The 22,368-nt window shown below is 38.4% G+C and overlaps 1 protein-coding gene across 2 annotated transcripts in view; it reads left to right on the forward strand.

The window, feature by feature from the left end:
* The window catches only part of TANGO6 (transport and golgi organization 6 homolog), a 158,181-nt gene that overhangs the window by 61,321 nt on the left and 74,492 nt on the right, over window positions 1–22,368 (forward strand). For both annotated transcript variants that reach the window (XM_069456750.1, XM_069456749.1), the window contains 2 exons: window positions 1,979–2,494; window positions 5,271–5,328. In XM_069456750.1, coding sequence (XP_069312851.1) covers window positions 1,979–2,494; window positions 5,271–5,328 — 574 coding nt within the window. The remainder of the gene's footprint in view (window positions 1–1,978; window positions 2,495–5,270; window positions 5,329–22,368) is intronic.

Here is a 22,368-nt window from a genome sequence, read left to right on the forward strand (position 1 = left end):
AAATAGACTGTAGATAGAAACAGATATTTTCATTTCAGATGCTTATAAAAGAAAAAAGTCCACGATACAACAGAGGCAGTGAATAAAGTTTAGCATAATGATGACACTAGTAAAACTGTTCTAAAATGTATTTTTCTGTGCCACAGATTCCAGAAAAAATTGACCCTTAGATAACATATACCTTTACTCTGTACATATATACTCTCTTCTTCTCTTAAGATGTAGTAACATCAGAAAGTCAATCACTTTACACATGAAGATAAACTAACATGTTACAGAGCTAGAAATTATATCTTATCTTGATTTCGCATTGGTTTCTAAATGTGTAAAAAAAAAAATCTGAATATGTGGTGAAATTCTACAGTTACAAACCTGACATATACCTCAAATTTGCATTTACTTGGAAGGTAGTGGTCAGGACAATGAACAGTAACAATTCTTTAGATTTATAGAGTAAAACGAAAACATTAAATAGGTCCTATGAAAATGGTTAATTGGTTAATTAATAATGGTTGTATTAATTGGTTAATTGGTTGGTTGGATAATGAAGTAAGTAAATCATTAAGTAGTAAATTTGAGGTTTTCAAATTTTCAGGGCCTAATGAAGCCTCATGTGATAATTTCTCTAGTATTTTCAAACAGAAAAGTATTACTGTTGATTCTTACTTGTCATTAACTACACATGTACTTTTCTAGTAAGGCATAGGACATTATTCAAACAAAGCTTCTGTAAAGAGTAAAATCTTGCCTAATTTCAACTCCTACTTTCTTAGAGAAATCCCCTTCTGCCAATTGGCATCCCAATCCTTTTGAGATCTATGGTGCTTGGACACTGACTGCCATGTTAGATCGTGTAATTAAGAACCGCTTTATTCTTTCAAGTGAGATCATGTAGGATATTGAGTAAGAGTGTAGGCTTTGATCCTGATTTCTCTTTTTTTTTTTTTTTTGAGACAAACTCTCACTCTGTTGCCCGGGCTAGAGTGCCATGGCATCAGCCTAGTTCACATCAACCTCAAACTCATGGACTCAAGCTATCCTTCTACCTCAGCCTCCCAAGTAGCTGGGACTACAGGCATGCGCCACCAGGCCTGGCTAATTTTTTCTATGTATTTTTAGTTGTCCAGCTAATTTCTTTCTATTTTTTTTTTTTTTTTGTAGAGACAGGGTCTCGCTCTTGCTAGGCTGGTCTTGAACACCTGAGCTCAAATGATTTGCTCACCTTGGCCTCCCAGAATGCTAGAATTACAGGCGTGAGCCACCGCACCCGGCCTGAACCTGATTTCTTGAGTTCGCATCTTACTGTCTTCCAGTTTGTGAACTTGGGCATATTACTTAACTGGTTTGTGCCTCAATTTGCCCGTGTTTAAAATGTAGTTATTAATAGTAATCAGGCCAGGCGTGGTGGCTCACACCTGTAATCCTAGTACTCTGGGAGGCCAAGGTGGGAGGATTGCTTGAACTCAGGAGTTCAAGACCAGCCTGAGCAAGAGTGAGACCCCGTCTCTACTAAAAATAGAAAAAATTAGCTGAGCAACTAAAAATAGAAAAAAAAAATTAGCTGGCCATGGTAGCACATGCCTGTAGTCCCAGCTACTCGGGAGGCTGAGGCAGGAGGATCGCTTGAACCCAGGAGTTTGAGGTTACTGTGAGCTAGGCTGATGGCACTCTAACCTAAGCAACAGAGTGAGATTGTCTCAAAAAAAAAGTAATCATATCGTAGGGATATGAATGTGTATATATGTGTGCTTTGACTTAGAAAAGAACCTGTACATGGTAAGTGTTCAGTAAATGTTAGTTATAATTATTCAATAAAGAGTTATTGAGTGCAAGACCCAGGCAATACTCTGATTACACCATGAACAAGATTTGATCCCTGCCCCCCTTTTCTCAGAATGTGTTCCCTGGTACTTAGGTCATATTAACATTTGCTATATTAATTTGAGTTTGGCTTTTTTTTTTTAATTTCATTTTGTAGTTGAAATCCAGTGATTTTGCTGTCCTAAAGCAGTTGCTGCCTCTGTTGGAAAAGGTATCCAACACGTACCCGGACCCCGTCATCCAGGAACTCGCTGTCGATCTCCGTATTACCATCTCTACCCACGGAGCCTTCGCCACTGAGGCTGTCAGCATGGCCGCCCACAGTACCCTGAACAAAAAAGATCCAGAAGGGAGAATAGAACAGCAGCAGCAAATCAGTCGTGAAAGCTACACTGATGTAGCTCAGAGCCACCTCAAACCACAGCAAAGCCATGAGAAATCCGCCCAAACGGGCCTGCAGTCAAGTGCTCCATTCATTCCTAAGGGGGTCAGTCAGCCCAGCACTACAACAAACCAGAAACCTGCGAGCATAAGCGCAGAGCAGCTCCAAGAGATTCTTCTATCAGCTTATGATCCTCAGATTCCAACACGGGCTGCTGCCCTGCGTACTCTTTCCCGCTGGATAGAACAGAGAGAAGCAAAAGCCCTTGAGATGCAAGAGAAGCTTCTGAAGGTAAGTAGAACACACTACAAAGACACGTGGGCCCGGAGAGGGGCAGCTGTCCAGGAGCCATTAATTCAACTCAAATATTTTTGGAGCCTTGACTGTGTGTCAAGCACCGTCCTGGACCATCCTCCAGGAACTTACAGTTGTTCTGAGGAGGTAACACTTAGACACAGGAAAGATTAGATGACCACATGAGACTACTCAGTTGATATGAACAAACTGCCAAAGTTTTCACATGCAAGAAATGCTATGAACAGTCAAGAAAAAGAGAGAGTTGAAACCTTCTGGAGGATCTAGATCTTAACATGGCCTTAACAAACTGGTAAGGTTTGAGCAGATGAAAGAGAGTGGGTGGGATAGAATGAGCAAATTCCCAGAGATGGGAGAGTGCCTTTTGTGGTAAATAAGTCTATTTTCAGCATTGAGACCTTGCCCAGGTAAGTTACCTGTTTTCTCTGGGTCCCTTTTGAGAGGGGCGCTGGGCAGAACTAGGTCTCTCCCTGCTCTCCCTTCATCACAATGAAGAAGCCGTTCTTTAAATTGTAGAATTATGGGGGAACATATTAATATATGCTTAGTTGGGGATCTCTTCCCTTTTGTGGAAATTGTCCTGACTTCAGTATGGGTTAGAGATTAAGAGCAAGGGGAAGCCGGGCACAGTGGCTCACACCTGTAATCCCAGCACTTTGGGAGGCCACAGCGGGAGGATCATTTGGAGCTAGGAGTTAGAGATGAGCCTGGGCAACATAGTAAGACCCCATTTCTTTCTTTTTTTCCAAGACAAAGTCTCACTCTGTTGCCCGGGCTAGAGTGCTGTGGCGTCAGCCTAGTTCACAGCAACCTCAAAATCCTGGGCTCAAGCGATCCTCCTGTCTCAGCCTCCCTAGCTAGTAGCTGGGACTACAGGCATGCACTACCATGCCTGGCTAATTTTTTCTATATATTTTTAGTCGTCCAGCTAATTTCTTTCTATTTTTAGTAGAGACGGGTCTTGCTCTTACTCAGGCTGGTCTCGAACTCCTGAGCTCAAACAATCCACCTGCTTCGGCCTCCCAGAGTGCTAGGATTACAGGCATGAGCCACCATGCCTGGCCTGTAAGACCCGATTTCTAAAAAAAAAAAAAAAATTAGCCCTACCTGGTTGCACATACCTGTAGTCCCAGCTACTCAGGAGGCCGAGGCAGGAAGATCATTTAAGCCCAGGAATTTGAGGCTGCAATGAGCTATGATTGCAACACTGCACACCAGCCTGGGCAACAGAGTGAGATCTTGTCTCTAAAAAAAAAAAAAAGAAAGAAAGAGCAAAGGTTCTAGACAGTACTGCCTGGGATCACATCCCAGATCAGTTTCTTGGACAAGTCACTTCAACTTTCTGAGCCTCAATTATGATGATGATGGTGATGATAACAAGCTCTTCTATATGCCTTAGCCATTAGACTAAGAATTACATTCTGATCAAAAACATTTATTTTTAATCACTAACGTATTGGAACCGATTGTGTAATAATTGCTGTTTATCGAGCCAGGCCATAGACCTTACAGATACTGTCTCTAATCCTCACAACAACTGCAATATTGGTATTCCCCCTATTTATAGATGAGAAAATTGAGGCACAGAAATGTGCCAAGGATTTGCTGTCATTAAAATATTGCTGAAGGCCGGGCATGGTTGTTCATGCCTGTAATCCTAGCACTCTAGGAGGCCGAACTGGGTGGATCGTTTGAGCTCAGGAGTTCGAGACCAGCCTGAGCAAGAGCGAGACCCTGTCTCTACAAAAAAAAAAAAAAAAATAGAAATTATCTGGACAATTAAAAATATATAGAAAAAGAAAAATTAGCCAGGCATGGTGGCACATACCTGTAGTCCCAGCTACTCGGGAGGCTGAGGCAGAAGGATTGCTTGAGCCCAGGAGTTTGAGGTTGCTGTGAGCTAGGCTGACACCATGGCACTCTAGTCCGGGCAACGGAGTGAGACTCTGTCTCCAAAAAAAAAAAAAAGAAATCTCTGTGCCAGCAAAAGGCATGGCATTATATATGGCGCAGACACCACTTTCTTCCCCTACACACCAAGCAAGAGGAACATGGGCACAGGGCCACTGTCTTTCTTGGCTCTCATGTTGGGGCCTAAGCCTAACATGTCACTGTAGTATCGTCTCAATAAGCAGTAGATAACCCACTGCAGTTGACACCCCCTGGTGGGTTACTAAATTGTGAGAGATATTGAAAGTAATTTGTTGCTAATGTCAGTTGAAGTGCTGGAATTTGCAATACTTTGAACAATAAATTATAAGAGATTCAAAGTTATCTCAGTAACAACATCTCTGTCTCACTTGCGTTTCCATATACTTTGTGAGTGCAAGAAAGAAGGATCCGATTGCAGCAAATGTGCCATCATTTGCACGTAACCCCAAACCTTGCCTCTTGTGTGTTATCACAGCCTGTAGCTTTCATGCCATATGTAGGAATGTTGTTCACCTTGGCTGTAGTGGAAAAATGTCGACGATTGTTCTTCCATTGGTTTCCATAACTACTGCTGATATATATACTTGACTACCTCAAGAATATAAGTATCTCCCTCAATTCCTACCCTTTTTTAACTATTATAAAACTGGGACTTCAAGCATATATACCATTTTCCCTATAAGACTCTAAGTCAGACTGGCTTCTAGCTAAGACAAACAAGAAGAAAAGCATTTTACTCTTTGAAGCTGCTGCTAAGAGGGTCTCTTAAGTCTTCCTTGCTGTTTGTGAATCTTACCATTGCTGTATTGTGTCGTTCCAGATATTCTTGGAGAACTTGGAACACGAAGACACTTTTGTGTATCTGTCTGCAATTCAGGGTAAGTTAGTCTTGGTAAAGGACTTGGAGTCTGTGAACCAAAGATTATATCACGTTTGCACAAAATCTCTACAGTCATAGAGCCACAACACTGCTGGTCAGTTTATCCATCTTTCTGCCTCCTAGCTAGGACACTTTACATCATAATAATAATATTCCTGGAGGGTTCCCAAAAGGTTCCTATTAGAGTTTCAGTGTCTCACAGTGATGAGGAAGTTTTTATTAATGTTTACTTACCATTCTGTAGATCAAATTCCATTTCTTCTAATTTAAGGAGGTAAAGAATGGCTCACACATGAGCTCTTATTACAGTAACCTTTTTTTTTTTTTTTTTTGAGACAGAGTCTCACTTTGTTGCCCAGGCTAGAGTGAGTGCTGTGGCGTCAGCCTAGCTCACAGCAACCTCAAACTCCTGGGCTCAAGCAATCCTCCTGCCTCAGCCTCCTGAGTAGCTGGGATTACAGGCATGCACCACTATGCCCGGCTAATTTTTTCTATATATATATTTTTAGTTGTCCATATAATTTCTTTCTATTTTTAGTAGAGACGGGGTCTCACTCTTGCTCAGGCTGGTCTCAAACCCCTGAGCTCAAACAATCCACCCTCCTCGGCCTCCCAGAGTGCTAGGATTACAGGCGTGAGCCACCGCGCCCGGCCTACAGTAACCTTTTATGTTGACTACTGTCTGTACTTTTGTTCTCACTTTAAGTTAAAAGAGTCTCAGGGTATTTAATAATATTTTTTCATCAAAAATTGTTTTGTAATAATTTTATTTCTCTTTTTATGATTCTTTGTTTTTTCCCACTATCTGCATTAATTTGTGGATTCCAAATCTAGAGAGGGTGCAGAGAATTAGGTGCCCTCCCTAGATGTGATGAGAAGTCAGGATTAACTCAGTTTCCCTGGTTCTGTCAGTGTGGTATAGTGGCTAAGAGCTGGGGTTCTGGAGGCAGATCATGTGGGTGCACCTCCCCACTCCCTCGATTCTCAGCTGTATGGACTTTGGCAAATTATAATCCCTGTGGGCTTTAATTTCTTATCTCTGAAAAGGGGAGGAAATGGGCATGTAAAATGGTATAGCCATTATTCACAATAGCCAAAAGGTGGAAACCACCCATACATCCATCGGTTGATGAGTAGATAAACAAAATGTGGTATATGTACAGTGGAATATTATTCAGCTTTAAAAATTAATTAAGTACTGATACGTGCTATAACATGGATGAATCTTGGAAACATTATATTAAGTGAAAGACACTGGTCACAAAATACCACATTTTGTATGATTCCATTTATACGAAATGTCTAGAATAGGCAAAATTATAGAGACAGAAAGTAAATTAGTGATTGCCTAGGGCTGGGGGTAAGGGGGTAAGTGTTGGGGGTGATAGCTACAGGGTATGGGATTTCTTTTGGGGTGATAAAAATGTTCTGAAATTGATTGTGATGGTTGTACAAGTCCATGAGTCTGCTAGGAACCATTGAGTTATATACTTTAAGTGGGTGAATTGTATGATATATGAATTATAGCTAAATAAAGCTGTTACTAAAAAAAATAATAAAATTTAATAAGAAGGGAGAGGGCTGAAACTGTCAGAGCCCAAGGAGATAGGTGGAGAAATACACTTTCTTGCTTCAGTGGGACAAACTGCCAAGTCACTTAGCAAAGAGCATGGATGTAGGGAGGGGTAAAGAATTCACACCATTAATACAGTTCTTCACACTGATGTGTTCTGTTTACCTTCCAAAGTCAGGGTTCTCACTGGGTACAGAGGCACATGCAGTTCTTATTGGGTAGTTCTTTCTGGATTTAATTTGGGTATGCTCTATACAGACTTAGTATTTGAAGCTTAAGAGAGCAGACAGAGGGGAAAACATACAGTGATGAAGGCCTGGGCCTTGGGATTCTTTCTTTATTCAACAAGCATCTATTGTATGCCTACTGTATACAAAACACTTTAGCTTAACTGTTGTGATCAGGTTAAAAAGCAAAAAGAGAATTCTTCAAAGGAGACAACATGACCACCCATAAGAGGTAAAAGGACAACTAGGTAAGAGCAGACTCCCTAAGAGTGGAGGGTTTCAAGAGAGAAAGTAATGACCTGCAGCTGAGAGGTCAGAGAGGTCAGGAATTGAGATAGGCCTGGGGGCTCAGTAGGACCCAGGGGGCCACATGGCCATGAGTGATACTCAGATAAAATCAATGAAGCAAGAACCTACTATGCCTATAATTAGTAAGTCTCAGAAAATAAGTCACCCTGCACTTTTCCCAAGAAACTATAATACTATCAAGGAGATGTTTCTCATTGATTTTTTTTTTTAGGACTGGGTTTTCGGGAAGTGGTGGCATGTCATTCTCATTTGGCAACATTGCTGTTTGGAATAAGCGTCTTAGCTGATTAACCCATTGAGCTCATTAGCCTCTAGGGTCTGCTATAAAATTGCAACTGTTGGTGTTGTGTTTGTTTTTAGTAATTTTAATTGGTGTGCAAATCAGTTAGTAGCTAATTTGGCAATGAAGAACATGGGAGGTAGAGGTATAATTTCTGTTCTTAGCTCCCCCAGATAGACAAGTTTGAACTAATTGATGTTTTTGGTGTTCATAACATGCACTTAAAAGCCAAAGCCTTAGGTGAATTTCCCATTAAGAAAGAAAATAAATGCATTTTCCCACCTGCATCACCAGTGTAGTTTGCCCAGGCCAAAAGCACTCCAGGAACAAAGCCATTCTGGACTCCCGGTCAGACAAGACCAGCCACTTGTCCTGCAGTACAAGGGATGCCTGGTTGTGGTTTGAGTAGCATGTAGTTGTGGGGACTGTGTGTGTTTCAAGTTTTCCTTTTCTAGGCTGACTAAATGGCTCCGTGTGAAAGTTGCAGTGTATATTTTGCTTAATTAATTGATATTTTGGATTTCTTTTATAAATTTTCACCCACTCTGCAGTGTAGGCAGAGACTAGAGGGGAATTAAATAAACAGGTATTTATTGATGCCTGACTGAGGAATTTCTGATGCATATATTATCTGTTCATCACAACAATCTAAGAAGTAAATGCCCCATGAATTAAATGTTAATTTTATGAAAAACTGTGTGTATCTGTTTCTTCCTTCTGAGAATGAGGTGATTGATTTAGTTGTTCTAGCAGGTGCTCCCAGGTACTTAGTAGCAACTTCTTCAGTTAGAGGATTAGATACAAAGTTAGAGTTCCAGTTACCATACAGAGTTTACAGATAGAGGACTTAGTCTTAAGCAGACAAAGATTAAGTGTCTCCCTTTTTTTTTTAAGTCCTTGTATATTCTTTTTTCATTGTTTTTTTTTTTATCATTATTATACAAGTAATTCATTCTCATTGTTTTTTTAAAAATTTCAATGACAAGTATATAAGGTAAAAGGTAGAAGTCCTTCTTTTTTCCAAAATGGGAATTAAAATATGTCCTTGAGAGTCCCATGATATATATTATATGTTTGGGGTATTTTTCACATTTTAGTTTTCAAATAGATGTTCACTAATAAATTTGATAAATAAATGCTATTCTTTGATAAGTTATAATAGCCAGATTTTTTTTATCTGTTGTGTGTCCTCTCAGTCACTTTCAGCTATTTAAAGGATATTTTGAAAGCAACAGTTGCATTTGGGGGATCCATATGATACCCCTGAGTGTCAAAAGGATCTTTGGATAAAACTACCAGGCTCCTTAAAAAAACAAAACAAAAAAAACCCACGAGGGCTCTGAGCCAAGCATGGGAGGTGAAAGTACGCCAGTGTGTGTAGAGGGAAGAGAATCTAGACATCTTGACATGCCCAAACAAATCACACTAGTTCTTCCACCCTCTTCCTTTCAGAAAAGAGTTTTCATTTCTGGCAAAAAAGCCAAGGGAGGGAAGGCAAAAGGCCCGGAAGGGGGAAGGTAGATACAAGATGAAATTGTTTTTACAGAGTTTCAAACTGAGCAGGACTACAAGCCTTAACTTGTCAGGGACTGAACTCTCTATCTCATTCTCAGATTTCTCCCTCAAATAAGGTTGAGAAACCATTAACTGAAAATAATTCTGTCTCTTGAAGGATCATCTAATTGCATCTGGCATGGAAATTTGGAATGCAGTCCTGTGAAATTCATCGTCTCCATTTATGTCCTGGAAATAGGACAATTTCTTTTACGTCCTGACCTGGTTTCTACACTACGTAATTAACAAATGAGCATTTAGTGAATGTATCTCATATGTGCTATCTCAGTAAATTCTTGACGTAGTTCTGGGAAGTAGACGTTATCCCTATTTTTTAAACTTCTTATGCGACATATAATTTACATACCTGAAATCTACCCAATTCAAATGTGCAAGTCAATGGTTGTTAGTATATTTAAAGAGTTGTGCAACCATCACCACTATCTAATTTTGGAACATTTTTATCATCTCATACCCATTATCAGTCACTTCCCATTCCTTATTCCCCCAGCCCTTGGCAAACACTGATCTATTTTTTGTTTCTATGGATTTGCCTATTTTAGACATTTCATATGAATGGAATCGTATAATGTATGTTTTCTCTTCTGTCTGGCCCCTTTCACAGTAGCATAGTGTCTTTGAGGTTTATTTATGTTGTAGCATGGGTCAGTACTTCTTTCCTTTTTATGACAGAATAATATTCCATTGTATTGCTTAACGACATTTTGTTTATCCATTGGTCAGTTGGTGGACTGTTGAGTTATTTCCACTTTTTGGCTATTGTAAATAATATTGCTGTGAACATTTGGTACAAGTTTTGTGTGGACACATTTTCATTTCGCCTGGGTGTACACCTAGGAGTGGAATTGCTGGGTCATTAAGTAAATCTATGTTTATCCTTTTGAGGAACTGTCAGACTATTTTCCGAAGCGTCTATACCATTTTACATTCCTACCAGCAACATGTGAAAGTTCCAGTTTCTCCACATCCTTGCCAATACTTGTTATTCTCTGTCTTTTTTTATTATAGCTGTCGAAGTCAAGTGAAATACAAAGGCAAATCTCTAAATTTAAAAGGTTTTAATTGGGAAGCAAGAATTGCAGTTGGGGGCGTACAGACAGAATGGGTGGCCTTTGGTATATATGAAGAACAAATAAAAGGTGGGAGATTTTACGAAAAGAAGAAATGTTGTATATTTTATTGTTTAGAAAGAAAGTTCATTGGCACCAGGAAAGTTTTGGGGATCTGGCAAACTCTGGTGAGTGCCAGCAGCAGGTAAAACTAGTTTTAGGGTCACAGCAGGTAGTTTCAGTACACGTTTCCCCGCTTTGATTAAGATCTTTTTTGGAAGTATTGCTGATTAATGATTTTGAACTTAGGCTTAACTGTCCCTCTCTGCTGGGATGGACCTGTCCTAGTTGTCTCTGTCCCACATCATGGAGAAACTATGGGGGCCCATGTCAGGGACCCAGGCCTCATTTGAGTAAAAAAGGAGGCCAGAAGGGAAAATTTTCTCAGGGTAGGTTCATCTGGAGTCTATTACCAAGTTCTATCTTATAAGTTCTGTAGGCATTTGCAATCATCTGGAAGTGTTGGGCTGACATTATTTTTTGGGAGAGCTGGCTTAATAAAGATTAGATAGGCGGTAAGAACAAAGCTTAAAAATTATACTATTAAAAAATTGACGACAAGATAATAAATTTAGTTTGTACAGTGGTTTTGAACTAAGACCCCAAGCCTAAGGGCAACAATCTAAGCAAATTAAAAGCCCACCGGGAAAACCAGTGAGACCTGTTGTGGCGAGCCATTGAGTAGCATTGTGTGACTGGGTCGAAGGAAAGCAGAGAATGCCAGCTTTGTAAGGGACCACCAGTACAATTTGAACAAAAAGTTGTGTTAGGGATATTGTCTAAGTTGTCCACCAGATGGACTAAAAGGATTTTTAGGTCAGGTTTTGTCATGTTACTTATAGCAGGTATTGATTATGAAATTTTGATTATAGCATTATCTGTTGTTATCAAATGAAAAAAGTACCATTAAGAGGGGTAAGAGTCTCATTATGATATGGGGTCTTATTTTGACAAAATAAGCTGTTTGCAGCATGGAAAACTGTCAACTTTTCATCCTGGTTTGTAGTGTGAATGTCTCTGCTTATGGTATCAGGTAGTTTGGTGAACTTTCTGAGTGGCCCGTGCATCAGGCATAAGACTTGTTCTTTAAAATTTATCTAGTTTTAACTTATAGGGCTTTAGAAACAGTAATTCCTATTTTAGTAATTTTATGGAAGAAAATTGGATTGTGGGAACTTAGAAGAATTTAGGACTTTAGTCTGTAGGCAGATAACAAGAACTCAAAACAAAATGTACACAGTTATAATCTAATAAAGGTGTATTATAGCTTTTTAGAAACAAAAAAGTTGTTTTTTTTTTTTTTTTACATTAATCATATAGGAATATTAAATTAAAAAACCTCTTGAGTCTAGGAAGCCAGACCAAGGCAGACTTTAGGTTTTATTTATAGTCTTAAAGTTTCTGGGCTTGCCAGGAAGTGACAGTTTTTATTTACTAACTGTAAGGCTGGGAACCCTTGAAGTCAGGCATTTTATGTATATTTTTAAATACGACATTTTAGTCAAAGCCTTGGTAATATAACCAATGTTTTAAATTGCATTTTTCTATAAAGAGAGAGCAGAATTTTATTGGACTTATGTAAATAACCATATTGTCATAAGCATATTTAGAAATAGTGTTTGAATTTTGGAGGAATTAAGGAGAAAAAAATCCAAATGTTTTTGTCTTCGTTTACTAAGGTACACTTTATCAAATTGTCGGAAATTATAGCTTGCCTAAAAGAGAAATTTTTTTTTAATTCTGGAAGACAAAACATTTGAGTAAAGGACTAACAATGTTTTAATAAAAGTTATTAAACCATTATTATTTAATCTCATGTAATTAACTTTTTTATGAATTTCATTGTAAATATTTTTAGAGAAGAATTTAAAATAGTAACTGTGTGGCTAGGTGTGGTGGCTCACACCTGTAATCCCAGCACTATGGGAGGCCAAGGCGGGAGGATTGCTTGAGGCCAAGAATTTGAGACCAGCCCAGGCAACATAACGACACTCTGTCTCTACAAAAATTTTTTTTAAAAAAATTAGCTGGGTGTGGTGGCACACAGTTGTAGCCCTAGCTGCTTGAGGTGGGAGGATTGCTTGAGCCTCGAAGTTCAAGGCTGCCGTGAGCTATGATTGGCCATTTTGGGTGACAGAACCAGACACTAACTCTCTGTCTCTAAAAAATAAAATGAAACAAAACAATAAATGTGGATGACAAAAATTTAGAATAGTCATGGTTAAAAAATTGACAAAAGTTTATCATTGACAAGGAATTTATTTTTATCATTTGTAACATTTTAAGGTAACCACTAGAATTTTGACTGATAACAGATTTTTATGAATTTTTGTAATTTTTGAAACATTTCTATCAAAAACGTATCTATAAATGTAATTAAAAGAAGATCTAGCATCACTTATTATTTGACAATGGTTTTTATATAATTTCCTAAAGAAATGTAATCATTTAACATTTTTCTAAGATGAAAGATATATCTTTTGAGGCTATTTGGGGAGCCAACTGGAAAATCTTGGAGTTAATTTTAGGTCAAAAAGACTTGGTTTGATTAATTTATCAAAAAATGTTAAAAGGCTCGAAAAACTTGATCAAAATAGAATTACAGGTCAGTGTCAAATAATAGTTATTTGTTTAACCAGAGTGATAATCAAAAAGACTTTAAAAGCAATATAGAAAGTTACATGTATGTAAAAACCTTAACCCTTCTAAAGCTCAGTTTTTTTCAGTAATCAAAAACCTAATAGAGGCAATGCAGAAAATTATCTTGATAAAAATGTAAAATGTTTTTTGTTACAGGAAGCACATTTAAATAACCTGGAAGTTGAACTTGATGAAGAGGTTACTTGAATTTAATCAGACAGAGGAAGACTGTGTCTAAGGTTACTAGTGTAACAATTTACTTGCATGAAAGAAAGTCAAGAGTACAGAACCAAATTGTATTGGAGGAAAACATTGGTTTTTTAGACCTTTAAGGTAAACATTTTAGTGTCAGGCCATAAGAGCAGAGTTAGAACCACAGAAAAAATTTGCAGGAGCTAATGACAAAGTTGAAGGAGAGAGTTATTATCTCAGGCCTTTTTATGTGTAAAAAAAGCTGAAGACAGTGATATTTTACCTGAAAATCACATGTAGTGAGATACAGAAAAAGCTGAACCTCTGAGATATGAATCTGAGAAATTTTGAAAGGAAAACTGTACCTCAAGAAATGAAATTACTATTTTAAATGAAGAGGACAGCATTTTTAACCCGAAACTAGGGAATTAAATCAATTTCAGGAAGAAATGGCAGAAACAGAAACTTTCTGTAGTTTAGAAGATAGCTGTTAAGGAGACAGATTTTAGAATTAAAAATTAAAACCTCTTGTAATCTTAGTAAGAGCAGATTAATGTTTTAAGAAAACCTTGTTTTAAATACAGAGGGCCAGACTCTGGTCCTATATCAGCGTACCCCTGACACTAATGTTTAATTTTTAGAAAAACACATAAACAATTCTTAAAAATCTCAGCTAGCCTAATCGCACATAAAACTTTTTTTACAAGGCCCATTTTTTATAAATCTTTTGGACTGGTTTAGATTTTTCATCCCTTTTTAAAACCCACAGTCTTAGTCTTATAATTTTTTTAAACTAATTTTATAGCCTATTAGATATCAGGTGATTACAAATTAAATACTTGGGTATTTTGTTGCTAACTCAGAAGATATAGCTGTTTTTATTAAATTAACAATATCAAATTTATCAAAGAATTGCATAAAGATCATTTTGGTATAGCCTAGGTTTTTACCTTTATGACATTAAAACATCTAGCAGAGGCAAATATAAAACTGACCAATAAGCCAGGTAAAAATTTATATTGATAAATTAGCCGGGCATGGTGGCACATGCCTGTAGTCCCAGCTACTCGGGAGGCTGAGGCAGTAGGATCGCTTAAGCCCAGGAGTTTGAGGTTGCTGTGAGCTAGGCTGACGCCACGGCACTCACTCTAGCCCGGGCAACAAAGCAAGACTCTGTCTCAAAAAAAAAAAAAAAAAATTATATTGACAATTTTGAAGACATTTTTAACTTTAATTGAATTTAATTTTATTTTTAGAGACAGGGTCTCACTCTGTCATCCAGGCTGGAGTGCAGTGGCATAATTATAGCACACTGTAACCTTAAAGTCCTGGACTCAAGGGAGCCTCCTGCCTCAGCCTCCCGAGTAACTACAGGTACATGCCACCAGGCCTGGCTAATTTTTAAAAATTTTATTTTTAGAAACAGAGTCTCACTGTGTTACCCAGGCTGGTCTCCAACTCCTGGCCTCAAAAAGTCCTCCTACCTTGGCCTCCCAAAGTGTTGGGATTACAGGCATGAGCCACTGTGTCTGACCTTAATTTTATTTTATTAACAATTTTAAAACCAATTAATTTATTCAAAATTTATTTATGTCACATAAACTAAAAAAAAATGGGAGTTAATTATTATCTATTTTCTCTGAGCTCCCATTTATTTAAATAAAAATTTTTAAGGGATTTTTTGGCCAGCTATATCAGATATTATAATGTAGATATAACATGTAACATATACTGTTACATGTGTAATATGTGTAAAAACATATAAACACAAATTTATATAAAGATCTTATGGCTTTTATTTTAGAATTCTAGTCATGAGATAGTAAAATATGAACTTACAAAGAATAGTTGGATATAAATTTTTTTTGACAAATTAGGATAAGGCTAAACTTAAAAAAAAATTTTTTAATAAGCAATCTTATAAAGGCTGTGAACCAAATTTGGGGTAAAGCAGTTTGAGTCACTTACCAATATATTGGATTTGAAAAGAATAGATGACTATAAAAATGTGACTTAATATCTGAAGAGCCCCAACGTATGAGTTATTTTAATAAGGTCTGTACAGTATTTTCTTGGTCTCAACTTTTTGTCCATGAAGATAAGAATGTTGTCATTCTTGGCCAGGAGTGGTGGCTTATGCTTGTAATCCTAGCACTTTGGGAGGCCAAGGTGGGAGGATCACTTGAAGTCAGGAGTTCAAAACCAGCCTGAGCAACCTAGGGAGACCCCATCTCTACAAAAAATAAAAAAAATTAGCTAGGTATGGGGTGGTGAACGCTGGTATTCCCGGCTACTCGGGAGGCTGAGGCAGGAGGATCGCTTGAGCCCAGGAGTTTGAGGTTGCAGTGAGCTATGATGACACCACTGTACTCTAGCCCAGGCCACAGAGTGAGACTCTGCCTCAAAAATAAATAAATAGGAAAAAAATTAATTAAATAAACAAACAAACAAACAAATAAATTAAAGAGTGTTGCCATTCCTTTTAGTAAAGAGAGGGTATCTTTTATATGGGAATTCAATTTTTTGCTTTGAAGACACAGCATAAAGGTCAAAGTGAGTTTTTTTAATATCTGCTGGTTTTTAAGTGGTTTTTACTTAAATAGTCAGTATACCAGAATAGCTGAGGAGTTTAGCTTAGAGAAGGATAAAAAGGAGGAATTGTAAGAAGGGGAGGGGAAAGCTCCAGAGAAGAAAGAATCTCAGCTAACTTTGGGACAGTATTGTGTAGCTAGGCAATCTTTGAGGCCAGAATGTTGGTTTGGTTTTTTTTTTCTTTAATTGAGACATGAGTCTTATTTGGAGCGTATGATTTTATAGCCGCAGTCTTTTAGTTTAGTTTTAAGAACAACAGACTGTTTGAATGATCCCTGTAATGTTTGAACATGTTACCAGCTGGAGTCCCAGAAAGTATCTTGGCATGTGCTATAGTTTGGATATGGTTGGTTTGTCATCACCAAATCTGATGTTGAAATTCGATCCCCAGTGCTGGAGGTGGGGCCTCTGCGGAAGCAGATTCCTCTTGAATCGATTAATGGGAAGGGGGGTGAGTTCTCACTCTATTAGTTCCCTCAAGAGCTAGTTATTTTAAAAAGCCTGGTACCTCCCCCCTTGCTCTCTAGCTTACTCTCTGGCTGTGTGACCTCCGTACGTGCCAGCTTCCTTCGCTTTCCGCCATGAGTGGAAGCAGCCTGAGCCCCTCACCAGATGCCCAGTGTTGACCTTTTCCAGATATCAGAATCATGAGCCAAATAAACCTTTTTTCTTTATAAATTACCCAGCCTCGGGCATTCCTTATAGCAACACAAACCATGCTAAGACAGCATGTCTATGAGCTTTGAGAGCCCATTTGTAATTAAATTTAAATTTATCTAGGTGATTTGTCTTAATGTTGAATATATAAAAGTCAATTAAACGTAAGTGTTGAATATACAAAAGCCAAATATAAACACAAGTGTTAACAGAAAATAAAGTACGTACTTACCAAGAAGAACCATAAACCACCTTTTCCAGCTGAAGGGAGAAAGAAAAATCTCTTCATCAATGCCTCAACCCAAAGGGGGAAAAAACCTCTCCACCCACCCCTCCCAGCTGAGGTCTGCCAGGAGGTAGAGTCCTCCCCCAGCAGGAGATCTCCCAACCAGAGGGAGAAAGATCCCTCTCAAACAGGACAGGGGAAGACCCCTCTAAACAAATCCCAAATGAGGCAGAACATGACCAAAATCGGAGTTCAGTCCAAGAGAGACTCACCAGGGGGAAAAGAAGCAACTCACAGAAGTGGGGGGCTCAGAGGGCCCCAATGTGCGTACATCATGCCATGGTTCTAAGGGCCAGTGATTTTTCTCTGACACGAATCAGCTTTGGAATCCCACTTCTGATACCAAGTATGTCAAAGTCAAATAAAATATAGAGACAAATGTCTAAGTTTAAAATGTTTTACCTGGGAAGCAAGAATTGCAATGTGGGGCATACACACAGAATGAGTGGTCTTTGGTATATCTGAAGAACAAAGAGAAAGTTGGAGGTGTTAGAAAAAGGAGAAATGTTCCATATTGTTCTGAAAGAAAGTTCATGGACACTAGTAAAGTTTTGGGAAGCTGGCAAGCTCTGATTGGTGAGTGAGGGCAGTTGGTGCGTAAAAGTAGTCTTAGAGTCACAGCGGGTTGTTTCAGTAGCTATTAGATAAAACTGGTTTTAGGTTACTGCAGGCAGTTTCAGCAGCCAGGCTTGTAGAGAATTATATTTTGGGAGTAATGTCATGTGTTCTGAGTGCTTTTCTTCCCCTAGCCTCTTGACTCTGTTTTAGTTGAGTATAGCAAGAATGACCCGATTCATATGATCCACTTTCACAGAGCCATCCTGATGGGTGTGAAGTGGTGTCACATTGTGATGTTGATTTGTATTTCACTGATGACTGATAATGTTGAACATCTTTCTATGAGCTTATTGTCCATTTGTAAATCGTCTTTAAAGAAATGTCTATTCAGATTTTTTGCCCATGTTTTGATTGGATTATTTGTCTTTTTATCATCAAGTTATAACAGTTTTTAAACATATTCTAGAGACAAGTCTTTTATCAAATATATGATTTGCAGATATTTTCTGCCATCCTATGTATTGTCTTTTCTTTTACATAATGGTATCATTTGAAGCACAAAAGGTTTTACTTTTGATGGTGTCTAATTTCTCTTTCATTGCTTGCACTTTTGGTGGCCTTTCTAAGAAATCATTACCTATCCCAAGATAATGAAGGTTTATTTCTGTGTTTTCTTCCAAGAGTTTTATAGGTTTAACTATTACATATAGGTCTGTGATCCATTTTGAGTCAATTTTGGGGTATGATGTGAGATATCGCCTTTTTCTAGCTAAAGATTCTGAGACGTAGGTTAAGTCTTTTTCCCAAGATTACATAGCAAATAATTTGAGCCTTGTTCTTGGCCACTAAATCTTATTTTTTCCCTCTAGTATCTTATATTATTTTTCTCGAACTTTTCACATAATATTAGAAATTGGCCCTGCTGTTGTGTTTTTAAAAATAAAAAGATATATTATTAATCTGTATATCAGTAATTATTAAAATTGAATAATGCTTAATCATCTAGAAATCATTTGTTCTGTCCACAAGCCTGAAATATAATGAGAATAAATATTGTTATAATCCTTCTTTTATAAATGAGGAATTGACTTGCCCACAGTCACAAACATTGGGAGAGTGGTGGAGTTGGGACCACCCTGTTTCGCAGGGATTCCCAGTCTCTCGTACCTAATCTTACTACAGTCCAGGTGATACATGATGCCTCCTTTCCCCCTCCCAAGTCAGAGATTGCATTTCAAAGCACAAAACATATGAGTTTTACACTAGCTTCATTTTTGGAATATCTGTCCAGTGGTTTCCTCAATCAAAGATTGATATTTTCAAATTGCATCAGAATATTTAGCAGTTTAGTACTTTTACATGTAAGAAAAAGATGAACTGACTACTTCATGGTTAGTTATTTTCACTTCCCAAGATTTTCCTGGATGTAAGAGAAATGGTAGTAAGCAATATAGAAATTAGCATGTATTGAGTGTCTATTATGTGCCAGTGACAGCAACCCTGCAAGTTAGGAATTATTATCCCCATTTTACAGATGAGGGAACTGAGGCTCATAGAGTATAAGTGGGACAAAGTGGCACAGATACTAAGTGACAGCATCAGGATTTGAATTTAATTCTCTCTGCCTCTGAAGACTATGCTCTTGCCACAGGGAAAAATAATGAATCATAGTGCCCACATTGTTCCTGTTCCCAAGGTATAAGAGCTGAGTTTCCTAATAGTCTTAGGTATAGGAGAACCAGGCCTGCCTATGGAAAATGGTTTCACTACAAATCAATCCTTTGTATGACTTAATAATATGCTGATCTCATACTTCCTTGATTTTTGTTTTGTTTTGCTCATTTGGCAATGTGTCAAGTGTTAATTTTTAAGCAATTTCTGTGTGTATCTTTGAAACTCATGTTCCACTGTGGACTATGAGTATGTGTTATCTCACACACTGCCCACTCTTCCTGCTGGTGATCATTAATGTTTCAGCACTGAGTATATCAGCATCGTTTTAGGAGCATTGGGAGAGAGGCTTTGGAAATCAGTCCTGGGGTTTATGCAGTTTCCTGAAAGTGTGAGTTAGATAAACATGTAGCTTTCTGGATAGAACTTTTGAGACTTGTATTTCTTTTATTTGTTTTTGTTTTTTGTCTTTTTTTTTTTTTAAATTCTGAGATTTGTGTTTCTGATGCCAATAAATGACATTTAAAAATAACTTACTTAATAATACAAATGATGAAGCTATAAAGAAATCAGAACCCTCAGACATTGCTGGTGGAAACATAAAATTGTGCCATTACTTTGAAAAATAGTCTGGCTGTTCTCAAAAGGTTAAACATAGTTATCATGTGAACCACCAGTTCCACTTCTAGGTATATTCCCAAAAGAAATGGAAACATATGTCCACACAAAAGCTTATATATAAGCATTTTTCATAATAGCCAAAAAGTAGAAACAACCTAAATATATATCACCTGATGAATGGATAAAGAAAATCTCATATATCTATGCAATGAAATATTATTTGGCAATAAAAAGGAATGCAGTGCTGATTCATACTACAACATGGATGAACCTTGAAAACACGATTACTGAAAGCAACCAGACACAAAAGGCTACGTATCATATGATTCCATTTATAAGAAATGTCCAGAATAGGCAAATTTGTAGATACAGAAAATAGAGTAAGAGCTGTTAGAGGATGGGGGGACAGAGGAATGGGGAGTGACTGCTAATGGATACGGGGTTTCCTTTTGAGGAGATGAAACTGTTTGGGAATTAGATAGTGGTGATCATTGTACAACCTTCTAAATACACTAAAAGTAACTGAATTATACACTTTATAAAATAAAAAAATGAACTTAAAAAATTCAGAACAGTAGTTTTTCATGGAGCTCTTAGGACTGTGAAAGGATGAATGGGTAGGATTTAGACATTGGAGGTTGGGTGGTTGGACTGAGTCTGAAGGAAAAGCAAAGGGAGGAAGATGTTTAAGAGCAGGTCAGGTATAAAGGAGGGTCAGCAGCTCAAGTGGTTAGCGGAGCGAAGTGGGCATGAAGGTGAGGATTGTGACTGGGCTGGAAGGTGGAAGCTGCTGGAATGCCAGGTCAAGGCATCTGGGCTCTTCTGCGTGGGCTCTAGGGAGCCTTTGTTGTTGCCAGCCCACCAGTAATGTCTTGGGGATGGGCCTCCTAGATTTCAAAGTGTCATGCTTATTTATGGATGGTTATTACTTATGTTTCTTTGGCTCTTATTTTCACTCATGATTTATTAAGCACCACCTATATATCAGATATAACTTTATTTAATTTAGTCCTCACCCCAACCCCACGAGAGTCAGTATCTTCATCTCCCGTTTTTCAGACACAGAAACCGAGGTTCAGAGGCTGTTACGTGGCCAACCAATAAGTGATGGAGTCTGTATTCAACTCCACAGCCAAGGCCCTTACACCACTCTGTACTTCCCTCCTCTCTCCATTTCATTTTCTCACCTTTCTCAAAACTCCATGGCCTCTGCTCTTGCAGACGGTGGAGTTAGGCCACGGCACCGGCAGCTCTTGACATTTTCCGGGAAGCAATTAAATACTTCTTAATTTCATGGTTTCCAGGGCTTGTTTCAAATCCTTCACCTCCTATTCAGGTAGACTAGCTGTCACAAAGGCAGGATTCGTGACCAGGAAGGCAATTGTGAGATACTTAGGGGTAAAGAGTTGGTTGCTTAAATGTCTACTTTACAAGGTATTAAGAAGGTCTAAGTGCCTTCCCTACAGAACAGGTATTTAAATTTTGCCCTGGAGCCACCCTTGCTTTAGTAAAGTTGGAATTTGAGGACAAGTTAGGAGGATAGAGAGAGCTCCGAAGTCAAATAGCAAGTTATACTTTAGACTTATCTTCAAGCACAGCATCGCATACTCTCCAAGGAATCCATCCGGTTCACTGGAGCTACGTTGAGGGTTCAGCTGGAGGGGCTGTTTCCGAGAGGAGGGGTTGGTACCCAGAGTTCAGTACTTGTCCCCAAGGCTGAGTCAGTAAGAATGGAGGATGAGAACACGTGGTTTGAGGAACAGAAAAGAGACGTTTATTAATTTGCCAGCAAATGAGGAGGGCAGTCGACTAGCCTCTGAAAAGACCACCATCCTGTCTTGAAGCAGAAAAACAGGGCTTTTTAAAAGGGGGTTTTTTGGAGGTTGGGCTGGGGGCTATGTGACCTGTGTCACATGTCATGGCTTTGGGATAGTGTTGTTTCACTGTAATTGGTGGTTTCCATGGACCTTATCTCCGATGAGGATGATCTTGTGACCCTTGGACAATTCTGTGGAGCCATTGCCTATGGTTTAAGATACCAGAAAACCAACAGCAAAGAACATTTTTTTGCCCCTCTGATTACTGGCCTCAGAAAGGAAAGCAGGTTTTATTTCCCAAAAAGGGTGGGGGCTTTTAAAGAGACAACTTGTAACACATTTTGTTCCCCCTTTTCAGACCTTTACCTCTGTTACGGGGTACCCTGCTTTTGCTTTTCCCTCCCAAACTAAAGAGCAAGCAGCCTACATTACCCTTCGTTGCAAATACAAATTAAAATTCTTAATCTCACCAGAAGTGATTAATACGGTCACCAAAGGTATTCACACACATAATAAGCCCAATTCTATTTTTTATTAACCCTGACAGAGTTCCTTTTGTTGCTGAATCATATGTTTAACATTTTTTTAATGAATAAAGCATCAATCTCCCCTTCTCTTGTCACGCTGAAATCTTGGACAGTGGTGGGAAAGTACACTTAAGTGGTGTCTGTACAGTTTGACAATTCTTTTTAGATTCTTATAGTTGGTTTTGCTTCCTGACCTTGAGGTATATCTGCTGTCCCTGAAGAGGCTTGAAATTTGGGAATGAACTGACCCTCAGGGAATGAATCACAGACATTGAGCTACCAAAGACCTGATTAGGTCATCTCTCCTGTCCACTTGCCAGGGCATGACTGCTGAGGTTTTCTTTCTTAGGAGAAGAAGGTTTGTTTTAGAAGTACTTTTGTAGTTTGTGTTCAATTTTTTTTTT

This window comes from Eulemur rufifrons, chromosome 23 (assembly GCF_041146395.1).
Source record: "Eulemur rufifrons isolate Redbay chromosome 23, OSU_ERuf_1, whole genome shotgun sequence".
Classification (NCBI taxonomy): domain Eukaryota; kingdom Metazoa; phylum Chordata; class Mammalia; order Primates; family Lemuridae; genus Eulemur; species Eulemur rufifrons.